This window comes from Pangasianodon hypophthalmus, chromosome 24, assembly GCF_027358585.1.
Source record: "Pangasianodon hypophthalmus isolate fPanHyp1 chromosome 24, fPanHyp1.pri, whole genome shotgun sequence".
Lineage (NCBI taxonomy): Eukaryota > Metazoa > Chordata > Actinopteri > Siluriformes > Pangasiidae > Pangasianodon > Pangasianodon hypophthalmus.
Window position 1 is genome coordinate 10,531,570 of NC_069733.1, and position 16,925 is coordinate 10,548,494.

General features: G+C 37.6%; 1 protein-coding gene across 4 annotated transcripts; it reads right to left on the reverse strand.

Annotated features, from left to right (window-relative positions):
* Positions 1-103: 103 nt before the first annotated feature.
* Positions 104-9,586, reverse strand: polk (polymerase (DNA directed) kappa). Of its 4 annotated transcripts, XM_026931048.3 has the most exons (15): positions 8,074-9,585; positions 7,799-7,975; positions 7,177-7,296; positions 6,644-6,796; positions 6,014-6,145; positions 5,730-5,880; positions 5,347-5,544; positions 5,127-5,251; positions 4,873-5,039; positions 3,713-3,745; positions 3,442-3,538; positions 3,095-3,266; positions 933-2,087; positions 759-798; positions 105-622 (listed from the first exon to the last, which is right to left on the reverse strand). In XM_026931048.3, exons 2-15 carry the CDS (start codon positions 7,922-7,924, stop codon positions 520-522), a joined length of 2,772 nt encoding a protein of 923 aa, XP_026786849.3. In that variant the 5' UTR covers positions 7,925-7,975; positions 8,074-9,585; the 3' UTR covers positions 105-519. The 4 variants fall into 4 exon arrangements, with proteins under 4 accessions (XP_053085143.1, XP_026786849.3, XP_026786848.3 ...); XM_053229168.1 differs by having other exon boundaries at positions 104-622; positions 5,136-5,251; positions 7,799-9,586; XM_026931047.3 differs by having other exon boundaries at positions 7,799-9,585.
* Positions 9,587-16,925: the final 7,339 nt, after the last annotated feature.

Consider the following 16,925-nt stretch of genomic DNA (forward strand, 5'->3'; position numbering starts at 1 on the left):
TGAAAGTACTGACGCAAACAGGGATCATGAGAAGAATATTTTAATTTTTCATTTGATACATTTTAAATACAAATGTGTAAAATATTAAATGTGCAATATTACAATGTTTAATTTCAAACCTTTCAGGGTTGCTTTCCTTAAAAAAAAACAAAAAACACCTAACTGTTAATTTATGGCTTTGATCCTTCTAAATTTCTACATGGTCTAATAAAGTGCTTCATTTGTGTTTAATTAGTGATAAAATACTTCTCATAGCACAGCACACAAGGTAAAAGTGCAAACATTGTATTATAATCATAACAATCAGATTTGATAGAGCAGCATATTTTCCCCATTTTTTATATCACTTTTTTTTTCCATCCAGAATGGAAACTCAGCAAAACATCTTGAATAACAATGGCTTTTTTTTTTTTTTTTTTTTTTTTAAACATTCATTACATCATTGACAGTCACACCGCTTGGTCTGTACCTGCAATCTGGCGTAGCAGACACAGACACCAAGAGATAAAATGAAGCATATTAAAATTTCTGATTGCAGTTTCCTTTGAAGAATTTATCAATGGTGTGTCTTGTGCTGATGGCTTTGGTTTTCTTTGGGGGAGGAGGTGGTGATGATCCTCGTCTGCAATTAAAAGGTATGCACACACACATCAGTACTGGTTTGCATAAAGAAAAACTATATTCAAATCTCCTGAAACTGTGTTCTTATTAACAGGTCATTCATAGCTACCATAGATGTATAAGTAAAAGGACCTGACCTTTTGCTCTTTCCTCTTGCAGTAGACAATTTCTCAAGATCTGCAAAATAATCAATGTATTCAAATAGCACAAGAAAAAAGTCCTATATTTGCCAACACATAGCCTAACACATTCCAATACTGAATTTACCGTATATTACTCAGTATTATAAAGTATTCATCTAAGACACTGACCTTTGACTTTGGAATCTGACTGAGCCATTGGAGGAACAGCTTCTCTAAACTCCAAAAGCACTTCCTGGTTAAGACACATGTCCACATGATGGTTGAAGAGAATGAGGTCATCAGTATCCTGAGCCTGACTGCACACTGGACATGTCAAGATGGGGACCATCTTGTGCAGTGGCTCACTAATAACTTCAACTGAACTAGCTGTCTGTTGGAAGGATACAGATCCAGAATCACTCATGGCTTCATGAGGCACGAAGGAACTCTTTTCGCTTGTACTTTTAAAGCGTTTAAAAAACGGTGTTCTAAAATCAGAATGTGCACTGTTTTCAAAAAGTGGTGTGGAAGAGCTGGTGTAAGGTCTTTCATTGTTTCTTTTCAATATTGATGTCCTGCTTCCTGAGTTTAAATCTGTGACTTTATGATGAATGTGCTCTTTTTTTGCTTCATCCTGCTTGCCCAATAGTTTCTCTTCCTGACACACATCTTGACATCCATCCATGGATGTCCTCTTATTGTCCAGTTCACCGCTAAGACACTCATCTATATGCTGGTTGAATGATGAGAGGTTTTTAGTTTCTATTTGATTGAAGCACACAGGACATGTAAAACATTGCAGCATATTTGCAGACTGTGTTTTTGTTTGGCTTGCATATGATACTTTGTTTGTTGTGGACAAACTTGAGTCAGCTTTGGCTGCAGTGTCATCTGTATCCGGATGTCTTTTCCATGTGCATGTCTGAGTTTCTTCAGTTTTGACTGTTGGTTTGTGGGTTGTGACAATAAAGGCAGAGTTATTTGTTGAGTCTGCTGGTAAACATTTAAATATTTTGTCTGATGTTTCTTCTTGCTCATATTGCTTTTGCAGCCTCTTTGCATGGGCCTTTTGGAAAAAGGTCTGTTGCTGAGGTTCAGCTGTACAACCAGATTCTGTCCTCCACTTACTGAATGGTTTGGAAGTCTCCCCTGTAAATGAAGCACTTCTGGTCTCAGGACACTGTTCCCTTGTTAAACTGACACTAGAACCTAACACACTGACCATTTCTGATTTGGATGGCTGGGCTGAACTGCTACAGTCTGATGCTATCTTCAGAAATCCCACAATGCTTTTCTGCTGGGGCTGTTTATCATCAACACTGATGAAGCTTGAGACCCGAACACCTAGTAAAGAGAGAAAAAAACTCAAAGATTAGAAAGAAAAAAATTAAAACAATAGGAGACAAAATGAAAAGGTTTTAGTAGCATTACAAATATGGAGAAGATACCATGATAGAAAAGCAATAGAAAAAAAACATAATATAAATACAAATATATATATATAAATACAACACAAATGGTATTCCTCTACATTAGTGATGTAAGGAAACATACCACACTGAAAACCAAAACCTTCATTGCATTGCTCTTACACTGCTTGATCTATCAAATAAAAATAATTAACAGGGATTGCATTTTATGAATTAAATGCTGAACTTGCATCAGAAGTGAATATAATCCATGTTTAAAAGCAATCCATGCCACTGAATTGCATTTCACTGTGCAAATCCAGTTAACATGAAATACGACACACAGACTGTATTACATTTCATTAGTGACATGCCAAAAAATGTTACACACTGAAAAGCAGAACCTTCATTGCATTGCTCTTACAGTAGTAGATCTCTTTGGTAAAAATCTATCAGCAGAGTATTGCTTTCTTTCTTTTTTTTTTTTTTAAGAATTGACTGCTGACTTCATGTTTTTTCACTGCTGTAACTGCATTTCGCATTCCAGTGATGCGTTAAGTTCAGACACTAATAGAGCTCTTAAATTTGATGCATTCTTCAACAGATGGAGAAGCCTTTTCTAGTGCTGGTAATCATGTCATTGAAGGTAATTACTTGCTGTTATTTCTCTATCTAATGACAGGAAAAAATGGATCCTGTCAACAAAGCAGTTAGGCAACCTACTCATGTAATTTTATGACATTAACCAGATGTGTTAATGGGTATACAAAAATAATTTTTGTCACTTGAGTAAATAACAAGTGCAAAACATAAAACAATCACAACTCCATTATATGATCCCGATAACTAGGAGAGGCCTTTCCATCATATGTGGATTCATCAAACATCAACAGAGTAATAACTGAAGAGATATCACTGAAGAAAAACAAACAAACTGTGTACCCATTAATCTCAGCCTCAGGGGTAGAGGGCTGACATTATCAATCTCGGCTTTCAAAAGGTCCTTAGCAGCAGCAAAAATCTCCTCTTCAGTGCACACAGCACACTGCAGTGAGAATGCTTTTGTCTTCACCTCAAAGTTGACATTCTTCAGTTTCAAAGTGACAGTTTTACCCTGTGTGTGTAATAAAAGTGTATTACGTGAACTGCTGTGTTGTGAATGTAAGTCTCAATTTTAAATTAAACACTGGCAGCTGAGCTAAAAAATATATATAGCTCAGACAGAGCGTTCTTTATCATTACCAGCTTCTCACAGGCACAGTATAAAATTGATTAATGTGAAGCGGTACCTTGAGGCCCTCCCTCTGTAGATCCTTTGCCAAATCATGACAGAGCTCTCTGCACAGTGAATACTGCTCGTCTGCATTGCTCATCTCAGCAAATGTCCTGCCATAGAAAGCATCATGGTTCATTCTAGTTCAAAACACTAGGCTTGACAATACCATTACAGATCTTAAAGCCTAAAGTGCATTTCCATTTTGTTTTCTTCAATTTCTTAACCCTGAAGACATTTAGATGTCCAAAATATGTAACAGCCTGTTGTGTAAAAGAACAAGTTACCTTTCTGTGCTCATGCTTTTTCTCTCAGAATCTCTGCAGACACAAAGACAGAAATAATAAACTTAAAAAAAATAAAACTCTTGCCAAAGGAGGGCTATACATCAGCAGAATATACAGATCAGCCATAACATTTAAACCACTCACAGGAGAAGTGAATAACATTGATTATCTTGTTACAATGGCACCTGTCAAGGGGTGGCATATATTAGGCAGCAAGTGAACAGTTGGTTCTTGAAGTTGATGGAAGCAGGAAAAATTAGCAAGCGCAAGCATCTGAGAGACTTTGACAAGGGCCAAATTTTGATAGCTAGATGACTGGGTCAGAGCATCTCCAAAATGGAAGGTCTTGTGGGATGTTTCTGGATGTTTCAGTGGTTATTACCTACCAAAAGTGATCCAAGGAAGGACAACCGGTTAGCCCGTCTGGTCCGATCCAACAGAAGAGCTACTGTAGCACAAACTGCTGAAAAAGTTAATGCAGGCTTTGACAGAAAGGTGTCAGAACACACAGTGCATCGCAGCTTGCTGGGTATGGGGCTGTGTAGGTACCTGGGGAAGAGATGGCACCAGGATGCACTATGGGAAGAAGACAAGCCAGCAGAGGCAGTGTGATGCTCTGGGCAATGTTCTGCTGGGAAACTTTGGGTCCAGACATTCATGTGGATGACACATACCACACATACCACCTACCTAAACATTGTTGCAGACCAATTACACTCCTTCATGGCATCGGTATTCCCTAATGGCAGTGGCCTCTTTCAGCAGGATAATGCACCCTGCCACACTGCAAAAATTGTTCAGGAATGATTTGAGGAACATGACATGGAGTTCAAGTGACTTGGCCTCCAAATTCCCCAGATCTCAATCCGATCGAGCATCTGTGGGATGTGCTGGAAAAACAAGTCCGATCCATGGAGGCCCCACCTCACAACTTACAGGACTGCTAGTAAGGATCTGCTAGTAAGGTCTTGGTGCCAGATACCACAGCACACTTTCAGAGGTCTTGTGGAGTCCATGAAGTATTTTTCAGATTTTAAATTACTAAGACAAGGAGTAAGCTTTGGCAGCATTTATTTATTTAAAAAAAAAAAAAAGAAAAAAAAGAAAAAAGGGGAATCTTACTGTAGTTCAGACAGACCAAATAATTCAATGAAACACACCTGTCTATGTGAGTAGAGCCAAGCCCCAGTGAAATTTGGAGGAAGTGGTGCCAAGTTGTTTCAGAGAAGAGCAATGAGAGCATCGCCATCTGCTGTCCAAGCTGGGAACAAGTGATGATGCCTAATGCAGCTAGCATCTTCTCAGTCACTTTCCCGATCCCAGAGATCTGCAAAACAAACACATTTAGCATTTTTATAGTCACCATCTTGGCAGTACCCAACTTGTGTGTCTGTAATCATTAGACAGCAAAAACCTTCCGAACAGGCAGCTCTTGGATGAAGTCCATCACAGCCTTTCTCTCAGGAAGAATTCTGTATTGACCATTGGGCTTGTTCTTATCACTGCACACTTTCGCGAGCATCATGTTCGGTGCGATACCTATTAGAATAATGAAACAAAATCCACCAGACTTGTTTTATAAATCATCTTTTGTCCACTATGAATAAATAAAATGCAGTAATTCTGTGTATTACCAGCACTTGCAGTCAGCGTTGTTTTCTGCTCGATACGAAAGCGCATCTCCCTCACAGCTTCTTCAGGAGTTGTCCCAAATACCTCCACCTTCCCATCAGCCCCTGGGACAGTAGGGGAGGAACCTGGGCTGTCCTCAAACAGCACAGGGGAGAGGGTATCTGTCTCTGCTCCAACAGTGGTCTGGAGTTCATTAACGTCTTTCAGTGGAATATGAGGGGGAAAAAATTCTCAATCAATTTCCTAAGGCATGCGGCAAGAGGATACTGTATATACAATTTGAAATTTCATAATGAATACAGTGTTTCTAATTTTTTGTGTAATAGTGCACAAGTCTGAAAGTCTATAGTGATATTTATGTATTAATATTTAATAAACACAGTACCTGCTGTGGTCTTCACTTCACAGATTTGATATGTTCTCATAGACTCAGGCCAGTGCTGCCTTTGCTCCAGATGCTCAGTGATATCCAGACAAGCTTCATCTAAACTCATGGGCAAAAAGTGAGGATCATAGTCTGCAAATACCTCTCGCACCTTCAAGACAAAGCACACAAATGTAATAAAAACTTACAGCAAGATGTACTAAACTTTTATGCAGAGGGGTTTGGGACAGACAGTGCACAGCTTGCTTAAACTGATCATGCTGATTGAGACAACTGACCATTACCTGTTCACTCACTGCTCTGTATTTGTCAAAGTTGAGTGGAACAATGACCAAATTCGGGCAGAGCTTCTTAGCAATGAAGCCTGGCATGGCAGCACGGACACCATACCTCCTGGCATGGTAGTTTGAAGTGGACTGAAAATGTTAAACATGTTGTATTGCCATGTTTGATTAAACATTTGAAGATATATACAGGACATGGTTTTTAATATGACCACTAAAACCTAGCTCTGATGTTAACATTTCAGACCAGTTCCTCCAATCCATATTAGCCCTGAACCATAAGCAAACAGCAGATTTAACACATTCTGCCCATAAACACATATACAGTGGAAGAGAATAGCAATCCTAGGAGCTGTAGGTCTTGCATATACTCCAAATTTATCTGCAAAAGGTCCTGTACGCTGCAGGTACGCTGTCTGTTGCAACCACCAGAAACACATGTGATATGAATAATACATAGTTTTCAGTCTAACTAGTTGACTATACAACTGGAACCAGGTTTTTTTGTGCTTAGTTGGAACAAAAACCTGCAATCACACTGGCGGTTTATGGATAAGATTTTCTACTCCTCAACAGACTTAAAAAAGTGATGTCAGAGAAGACATAATAATATATGACCAGGATCCTCACCAACATGCTCATGGATCCCACAGCCATGGGTTTATTCTTCAGTTCCGGACAATCTCTCATCTCCACAGCAGCATAGAATGCATCCATATCCACATGCACAATCACCCTCTCCAGCTTGCGACTCCTTTCCAGATCAGCAGCCAGCTTTTCCACCTACAAGACAGAAAATTATAATGCAATAAATCAGGACGGGCAGCACAGTCGCACAGTGGGTAGCTTTGCTTCCTTGCAACTCGAATATGTTCTTCTCATGTCCACATAGTTTCCCTCCAGGTAAACTGCCTCTAGTTGTGTGTGTGAATGTGTGTGTGTACGGCCTGTCGTCCCATCGAGGGTGTATGCATGTCTGCGCCCAGTATTCCTGGGATATGCTGCGATCCACTATGACCCTGACCAGGATGAAGTGGTGACTGTAGATGAATGAATGAATTATTAAAATAGTACAAATGTCAATTCACAGATCCCGTCTATTCATCTAAGGGACAATTCAAAGAAAGTTGCCTCAAATGCAGAATACAAATAAAAAAACGTACCTCTGCTTGCGCTTTCTGTATCTGCTGTTCAGTAACCTTAGCTTTATACCGCATCATCTTCTCGACGCGCTGGTTCAACTGACGCTCCTTTTTCAGTTCGCTCTCATAGAATCTGGACCCCTGCAAAAAAGATGATGAAAAAAGATTACCTACAATGTAGTTATCCTGTTTCTGTATATTCCTACACCGTATATACACCCAGTAACTATTTTTAAAATAAACATGCGTTGTATTTACATCAGTTGACCTACTATAACCACAAGTACACCTACAAAGTGGTAAAATACAGTGTAAGAAAACACTAGGACACACTGCTGCACCTGATTAGACTCACAGCAGTACCACACACACTACCATGTCAGTGTGTCTATACTGTGGTCCCATTTCATTGATGTATAGGGTAGAGTGGGACTTAAAAACAGCACCTGTATACCTACAAAGTGCACCTGTATAGTATTTGTACCTGAGAAACTGGGCACTGAATATAAGTGCATAGATTTAATATGAAATAATGGCTTCTGTACTACATGTAAGTCTACATCTTAAACAAAGGCAAGAAATCTGTGCTCCTTAAATCAGGTTTCCATACTGAATCCATACTAAGCGTAAAAGTACAGCAAACCTTGGTCGTTTCGAGAATAATCTTGTTGATTTTGTCCTTGTCGAGACCTTGCATGCCTGCCTTGTTGTCATTGAGGGCCACTCTGGAGAGGATGCTGTCCTGTCCTGTGCTGCAACCGGGCTCCATCTTCAGCACTTCAGCCGGAGCTATTCACTTGCTTTAGAGAAAATATGACAACTAAAAAAAAATATATATTTTTTTTAGTCCCGAATCAACGAGATATAAACAGCTAACACATAACTAAATTTTAAAAAATAAAAAACATAGAGGCTAACTTTAGCTGAAAACAGCCGAAAAATAGCTGAAAAATAGCTGAAAACAGGTTGACACTTCAGTCGCCTTCGCCGCCATTTTCAAATTTCCTCGTCGAAGACCGACAAAACGTTGCCATGTTGCCGCCTGCAGTACAGGAGCTAAACAACAACTGCTTCTTCTTCTCCTACTTCTTCATAAATTAAAAAAAATATATTTTTATTGAGTTTTAATCAAAGAAACATAAAACCATATGCTCTATATAATAACAACAGGTGCATACATTACACAACTCCAAATACAGCAGAAATGATAACACTAATATGGTATTGAACAAAGTACTCTTTTCTAAAGAGAAGATGGATTCCTAGACTTCATGTTCCATGTCCTCTTTTTTTTTTAAATGTTTTGCGGCAGTTAGCGAAACTTTTTCTTCTTCTAGTATGACTTCATGGTGATTGACAAACAAACTCATGGTGTATTACCGCCAGCAACTGAACTGGAGTATGAAGTAGGAAGGAAAACAAAACATTACCCCAAGAAAGAAAGAAAAAAAAATCTTATGCAGTATACATAATTTAACTAATAATAATATGTAATACTACTATCTAATAATACTATTATCTAATCCTGTTACTCTGAGATAATTAAGTATTGCTCTTGGTATTTTTGACTGTCTAAGACACAATAAGTAGATTTGGTAAAGTGAAGTAGACTGAACCTGTAGCTCTCAATTTCTGTAATAGCTCATCTCTTTGCCTAGTAAATGCTACACACTGTATAATGTACAACAGTTTCTTTTTGACCACAAGATGAACATAATCCGGTTTGATGTTTCCCTATTATGAACAATGGCACAAACACACCCATTCTGGACAGTTGAAGATTAAGTGTTTGGGTGAGTCTGTGCCCATGATAGCCTCAGATTCTTGTGCTTGGCTGACAGGAGTGGAATATGATGTGGTCTTCTGCTGCTGTAGCCCATCCACCTCAAGGTTTGATGTGTTGTGCGTTCTGAGATGCTTTTCTGCTCATCACGGTTGTAAAGTGTGCTTATTTGAGTTACTACAGGCTTTCAGTCAGCTCAATCCAGTCTGATTATTCTCCTCTGGTCTCTCTCATCAACAAGGTTTTTCAGCCTGCAGACCCTCTGCACACAGGATGTTTTTTGCTTTTCACACTATTTGGTGTAAACTCTAGAGACTGTTGTGTGAGAAAATCCCATGATATTTTCTGAAATACTCAAACCAACCCTAAAATTCATTTCTTAAATTCTCAGCAAGTGGTTCCCAAAATAACAAGCATTGAATACTTATGCACAGACAATATGTTCACTTTTTAATGTTTTAGACAACCTATGTCCATATGTTTCACTGCCTGTTTGGCCAGATTATCCACTATTATAGGGGAGTATTTGGGATTCTGCCTTAAATCTGAACCTTAAACCAGAATATTTTTTAAAACAGTTTTAAAACAGGGCCTATGTTTGTATTTGTATTTCTATGTTACCTCAATGGGCTGTCTGCACCCAGAGCGTTAGTTCGTAGATACAAAAAAATAATACCGGAAAGCAACCTTTAGAGATTGTTCTTTGTCAGTTCCTTGTCATAAAATAATAAGACAGCATTGTGTTTTAAAGGTACCTGGATGTTTCGGGAACAGAGCTGACATTTTAAGCAAAATAGGACATTCCCAGAACATTATGAAATGGTTCCCAAAATAACTGAAGGGGAACCAAATGCTACCATTAGGGAACCGTATGCTAATGGTAAGGCTGTTTAAGACCAATTTAGATGTGTAGTAAATAAATTCTATTAAAATGACTTCATTATCTTAAAAGGTTGATCTGTATTAACTATTTCAGAGATTTACAATATAAAATAAATAGTATTTATTTTCTATTCTTGAATTTTAAAACGAGTACCCATAGGTGGCACCATTGCCTTCAGATGAGATGGCATGGAGATTTTTATTTTTTATTATTATTTTTTTTTTAAACAAGCATTATCTTTTTGCATTATGGAGTATAACGTGAATAGTAAATTTACACTGATTAGCCATAACATTAAAACCACCTGCCTAATATTGTGTAGGTCCCCTTGCGCCACCTAAACAGCTCTGACCCGTTGAGGCATGGACTCCACAAGACCTCTGAAGGTGTGCTGTGGTATCTGGCACCACAACGTTAGCAGCAGATCCTGTAAGTCCTGTAAATTGCGAGGTGGGGCCTCCATGGATTGGACTTGTTTGTCCAGCACATCCCACAGATGCTTGATCGAATTGAGATCTGGGGAATTTGGAGGCCAGGTCAACTCTTTGAACACTCTGTCATGTTGCTCAAACCATTCCTGAACAAATTTTGTAGTGTGTCAGGGCGCATTATCTTGCCGAAAGAGGCCACTGCCATTACGGAATACTGTTGCTGTGAAGAGGTGTACTTGGTCTGCAAAAATGTTCAGGTAGGTGATACGTGTCAAAGTAACATCCACATGAATGCCAGGACCCAAGCTTTCCCAGCAGAACATTGCCCAGGGCATCACACTCCCTACAATGTTATTCACGTCACCTGGCAGTGGTTTTAATGTTATGGCAGATTGGTACATATTACAGCGCACAGTATTGGATGTATTTTAAGTTGCAGTTTAAAAATGTTTTTTTTTAAAATTGGCTTTCAGATTTATTTAGTTTATCAAGAGTCCTATTTTTCCATTTCAGTTGTTCATTTATCCATATATTCACTGTATATAAATTGTAATGTAATTCTCTTTTTGTTTTTCTGTAATGGATTTGTCCATAATTATTTAAATTGATTTTACTGTAGCCATCTCATTGTCTGTGGTTTTGTGCATCGGCACAGCATGACCTCACCTGCCTCTAAATCTCTTTGATCCCTTGTGGTCAGACATATTTTCTCCTTTGATTTTGATATCTCACCCATAAATCTGCTCAGATGGTCTTCTGTTAAACAGAACTCTGTTAGCACTGAACTGCAGGAGCCAAGCTGAAAGAGCCAACTATGTGTTTAAGGGTAAACTAAACAACTTAAGGCAAAATGTGCCATTCTTTAGTGCAGTCTTGAGATGAGTCTACATACTCATCCTAATAGGTAGTTATTTTCTTTAAAGAGTGCAAAGTACTATCAAAGAGTGTGTTGACTTATAATTCTGTCTCAAAAGAAGTGAGAGAGACTGTTCGTGTTATGTTGTGTGCTGGAGCATGTATTTTTATTTTTTTTTGTGACCACTTGTTTTCTTCCTTCCCCAATCCTGAAAATAAGCATTTTTTTTCTAAATAGGATAACACGCCAACATTTTAGTGAAGAGCTTTGGAGACTTTGGAGACTATATTTTTCTCTTTTTCCCCTAGTATGTTCTGAGGTGTAAAAATAATCTACCTATTATATATTTTGAAAGTTACTTGACAGTTGGTATTATGTAACTTGGACATTTAGAAGCTGCCACATTTCACAAGTTGAACAGGTCATAGTATAGGTACAATGGAGATGATAAACTGTGCTGTTAACAAGCATCTATCAAAAGCTGAAAATCAAGGAGAGAAGTAAATAATATCTTGTAAATACCCTGAAAGACAGCAAAAATATTAACTCTGACCAGACAGTCAGTAATGCACCATACAGTGTGTTTGTCCTTACTGTCTTTCACTGAGCCTTTATCATAATACCACACATCTGCTATTATGTATCAGTGTCCCTTGTTTGCAAACTCTTTCATCCCTGTCAAATTCTTTGTTCCAAAAAAATGCTTCTATAAAGGTTTAGTAGAACATTCTGTTCTGCAAGATGAACACAGATAAATGATATGTACATCTCAACTGAAACATTTCAGACCATGTTCTCGTGTGAATTCCAAACACAGAAACATCAGCAGAATAGCATCTGACCTCCATAAGCTGGTAGACATCCTCTTTTACAACCCTATAGTCTCAAATAAAAGGTTTCAATTCAATTTTCGATGATGTACCATAAAGCATTCTCTCTTCTTGATTTCATTTCTGTGTCCTGTGCTGTAGTGAATCTGCATCTATGCCACGCCACACAAATAAGGCAGCCTGCAACAATGAAGCACTGTTTACACTACCTCAAACTCTACCTCTCACATACACTAGATTTACTTATAACAGTCACATGAATTGTTCTCACTTGCACATACAGTCACTTGCCACTTTAATAGAAACAGCTGTACCAATGCTCATTCATGCAGTTATCCAAGCACGTAGGTCAAGAGCTTCAGTTAACATTCACATTAGCTGTTGTAGCCTATAGGTTTGGCATGTTGTGCCTTGTGAGATGCCTTTTTGCTCACCACGGTGGTAAAGAGTGTTTTTTTTTTTTGTTTGTTTTTTTAAGTTACTGCAGACTTTTTTCAGTTTGAACTAATCTGGCCATTTTCCTCTGACCTCTCTCATCAACGATGCATTTCTGCCCGCAGAACTGCTGCTCACTGAGACTGTTGTACGTGAAAATGCCAGGAGATGAGCAGTTTCTGGAACCGGCAATACTTTCTTTAAGTAACACTGTTTATTATCCATTGCACTGTTTCTCAATTATGGTCCTGGAGTTCAGCTGCACTGCAAATGTTAGTGTATTTCCTCATTTTAAACACACAGAGAAGTTGTTAAGTGTCTAATGGATTGAGTCAGGTGTGTCTGGAATAGTCAAAATGGAAAAATGTACAAAAGAGCTATATTTGAACATTGTGAAATTTTGGTCTGCTGTTGGCTTTAACACTATTTAAAACAGAGCTATAATAAATGTCTAAAGTGCCTAGACAGACAGTTTGGCAAATATTGACAGAGTAGCACATGACAAAAGACTGTCTAAATCCTTCTTTTTTGTCATTTGCATGTTTTTTTGGTCACATGATGGTCCTTTGTCCTTGTTTAGGAGACTAAGTCTCATTGATGTAATTTTCTATTTTGGCACCTTCTTGATGCTTCCAAAGAACAAAATCCAGCTCTTCTGGGTCCAGCTCATCGACTATCATACATTAAAATAAGACATTCTATCATGTGACATTCCACATCTACTATCACTATCAGTTTGGTAATTATCGTATCATCTTCTGTCTTTGGCATGTTGATAAGAGGCCTATGTCATTATAGTTCACTATATGTAGAGCCAGGATAAAGTAGAGATTTCTAACAATAAATTTCTCAGTGTGCCAGAAATGGGAAGTTTTAAAGACAACAGTAGAATTGCCTTCTTTGATAGATTTGAATCTGAATCAAGATGTCTGCTTTTATCCTCCTTGTCATTTGTTTTCATTTTTACAGATTAATATGTCTGTCTCCTTTGTATTGTTCTATATGTTTGTTACTCTTGTTACCTGTATTACCTGTTACACTTCTTGTGATTTTTGTTGTTGTTGTTGTTTTAGGCACACTTCTTGTTCATAATGTGTCATGTGTTTACTGCATTGGATTTATGCACTTCTAGCCAAGCTAGTTCTCAGTGTTTTAGAGTTTTCTTTTTTTTTTTTTGGCACTGTTTTTTTTTTTTTTGGTTTGTTTGTTTGTTGTTTGGTTGGTTGGTTTGGTTGGGTTTTTTTTTTTTTTTTTTAGATGTTGGGGAAAAACCTTACACACCTCAGCTGGCTTCTCTCTGTCAATCACATGTTTTTCTGTGCCTGTCCGAACCTGTATTACTTTCATAATATGTCAGAAACATCTAGTTTTGAATATGACAAACAAGTTCTTCTGAATGCCCACTGCACGTTCCTTCCTTTGCAGGAAACTATAGTAGTAGTCAAACTTCTTCTAGCAATTAGTTCCCTTAAAAATATAAGTGTGACTAAGTCAGTTAGGCTTATAAGTGTACCAAAGATCATAATACCAAAGTTCATAGAACCACAGAGAATCTGCAGAACCCATTTTGAAAACCAAACTGCACAGTTTTGGGAAATACTGCATAACTACTTTACATGTTACTGCCTCACCCTGTACTGTAATGCTACTGAAAGTACAGATTTGCAAATCCTTTCTACATTCATGGAACAAATGTGTAGTCTGCCATGGAATGTAGACATTAGTATAGACATTGGAGGGTGACATGTTGAGTTCATGGGGTCAAAACCTAATGTTCTGTAATATTACTGTAGGTGTAGCGTGCTCCTAGCCTTAGCATGCACTGCACTGAAAGAAGGAAAGAAGCCTCTTTACAGGTCAAATGCCCCTGTTACTGTTTTATAGTCTCAGGTTCAGAACATGACTAGCTTTGAACTAGCTTTGATGTGCTGGTGAGCATGTTAGCAGTATGGTTTAGTGGTTATCTTTAGAATACTAAAACATTCCTTGTATCTTTGAACTAAGTCTCAGTTATCCAATGTCAACAATACAGACACAGAGAGCGTGATGTCAATGGAAATGTGTAAAATATGTGCTGAAACCACAGCACGCTTTGCTCCAAGCCATTTATCACGCTCAAAGGCTTTTTCATGATCTTGTATATTGTAAACCCTTAAACATTGTTTCTTCATTAGGTGAATGCTTATCGAACACATTCTGACGCACTGAACTGGTATAAGGCAGTATATAACTGCTCTCCTCCAGCCTTTTGTTTTCATTTTGGCAGATTAATATCACATCTGTATGTCTGTCTCCTTTGTTTTGTTCTATTTGTTTAGTTACTCTTGTTACCTGTTTTACTTGTTACACTTCTTGTGATGATTTTTTTTTTTTTTGCTGTTTAGGCACGCTTCTTGTTCATAATGTGTCATGTGTTTATTGCATTGGATTTATGCACATCTAGCCAAGCCAGTTCTCAGTGTTTTAGAATGCACATCAAACTGTATTTTTTAAAAATACAACCAGTCTTACATTAAAGACTTGTTTTTATAATGTTTTCTTAAAACTGGCTGTAAGAATTTCAATATTTTATTTCTAGTTTCATTTTCTATGACATAATAGTGTTTTTTTTTTTTTTTGGTTTGTTTGTTGGTTGGTTGGTTGGTTGGTTGGTTTGTAGTTTTTTTTTTTTTTTTTTCGTTGTTGTGGAAAAACCTGTCATTATTCACCTCAGCTGGCTTCTCTCTGTCAATCACATGTTTTTCAGTCCCTGTATGAACTTGTACTAATTTCGTAATATGTCAGAAACATCTAGTTTTGAATATGACAAACAAGTTCTTCTGAACACCTGCTTGCACCTTCCTTCCTTTGCAGGAAACTATAGTAGTGGTCAAATGTTAGGGATATCAGCTATATATATATATATATATATATATATATATAGTGTGTGTGTGTGTGTGTGTGTGTATACACAATCATAGTTTGAATAACTTTCAATTATTAAAATCCCTGAGATGTAGTAAGAATCTAGCAACTTTCTATAAGAAACACATTAGTGTGACTAGTTAGGCTTATAACTGTATAGTTCATAATAAATAATAATGATATGTCTAGAACCACAGAGAATCTGCAGAACCCATTTTGAAAACCAAACTGCTGGTTCCTCATGGGGGAAAAATGATCTAAACACACAGTTTTGGGAAATATTGCATAACTACATTATTACTTTTGCTACTGAAAGTACAGATTTCGCAAATCCTTACTACATTCATGGAACAAATAATAAATGAATAAATGTAATCAGCAGCTTTACGGAAATCCACATATAGATTTAAATTTATCTCTAATGATCAAGCCAGACGTGACAATGGCAAAGAAAAGCTCCCTGAGACGACATGAGGAAGAAATCATGAGAGGAGCCAGACTTAAAAGATAATCCTTCCTCATCTGGATGACACCAGATAGTGTGATTATAAATCATTTCTCTTCTATAACTGTATACTATAGAGTCAAGCAATGCTAGGTGTGTTGAAGGAAATTAAGTATGAGTATCTTAAGTAGAGAATCATTTCTGATTGAATTAGAGTTTTAACTTTAAGTCTATAGTATCAAAGTGACACTATCAACTGTTCAGTGATTCAGTCTTTAGGTTATCCAAGTAAGAACATCCCCATGGTTAGCAGTTATGATAGCATAACTGCATGGGAGAGCCAGAATGTGGATGGTCTTACTTGGATTGGTCATACATGTCACATAAGGCACACCTGCCACATCTGCACATGCACAGAACATTTATGTACATACACATACATACATATATACATATGTAAGGGTCTGTGGCTCTTCCTTGTATGTATGTATGTGTGTATGTATGTATGTATGCATACATATGCATATACATACATACATACATACATACATACATACAGATATGTGTATTTTTGTATGCTCTTGTTTTGTCTGCACTCTCCCTTACTCCCTTACTCCCTTACCCCTTACCCCTATACCCATTGTTATATTGCCTGTATAGTATATTTATTGTTCTTGACATGCACAGTCTTTGAAGTTGCTGCATCTGGAGGAGGGCGATGGGGCATAACAGCATCCAGATATCCAGATATAGAATATTTACCTAAAAATTTCAGTCCTGTACTTTGCTGGCATATATTTAGCTTAAGAAAAATACCACTGTGCATGTTTTGGAATTAGCATGCATTATACCACATTTTACAGGATTAAGATGTCTAAACTTTTCTCTCAATAAATGTGAATTGTAGGCCAAGTGGATTAGAGTGCACACACACACACATGTAGGGGTATTATCACATACACAAAAAAAGCAATTTAATACAGCATAATGAGCAAGTGTTTTAAAATGATAAATCTACATGTAGAGAAAAAGATTTGCTTTGCTGTGTGGATGTGCATGTTAGCAGGATGGTTTAGTGGTTATCTTTAGATTTCTAAAACTACTAGGGACTTTGATCTAGGTCTCATTTATTCAATGTAGGTCAACAACACAGACACGGAGAAAGCTTTTACAACAATCAGTGGCCCTGGATCCACCACAACC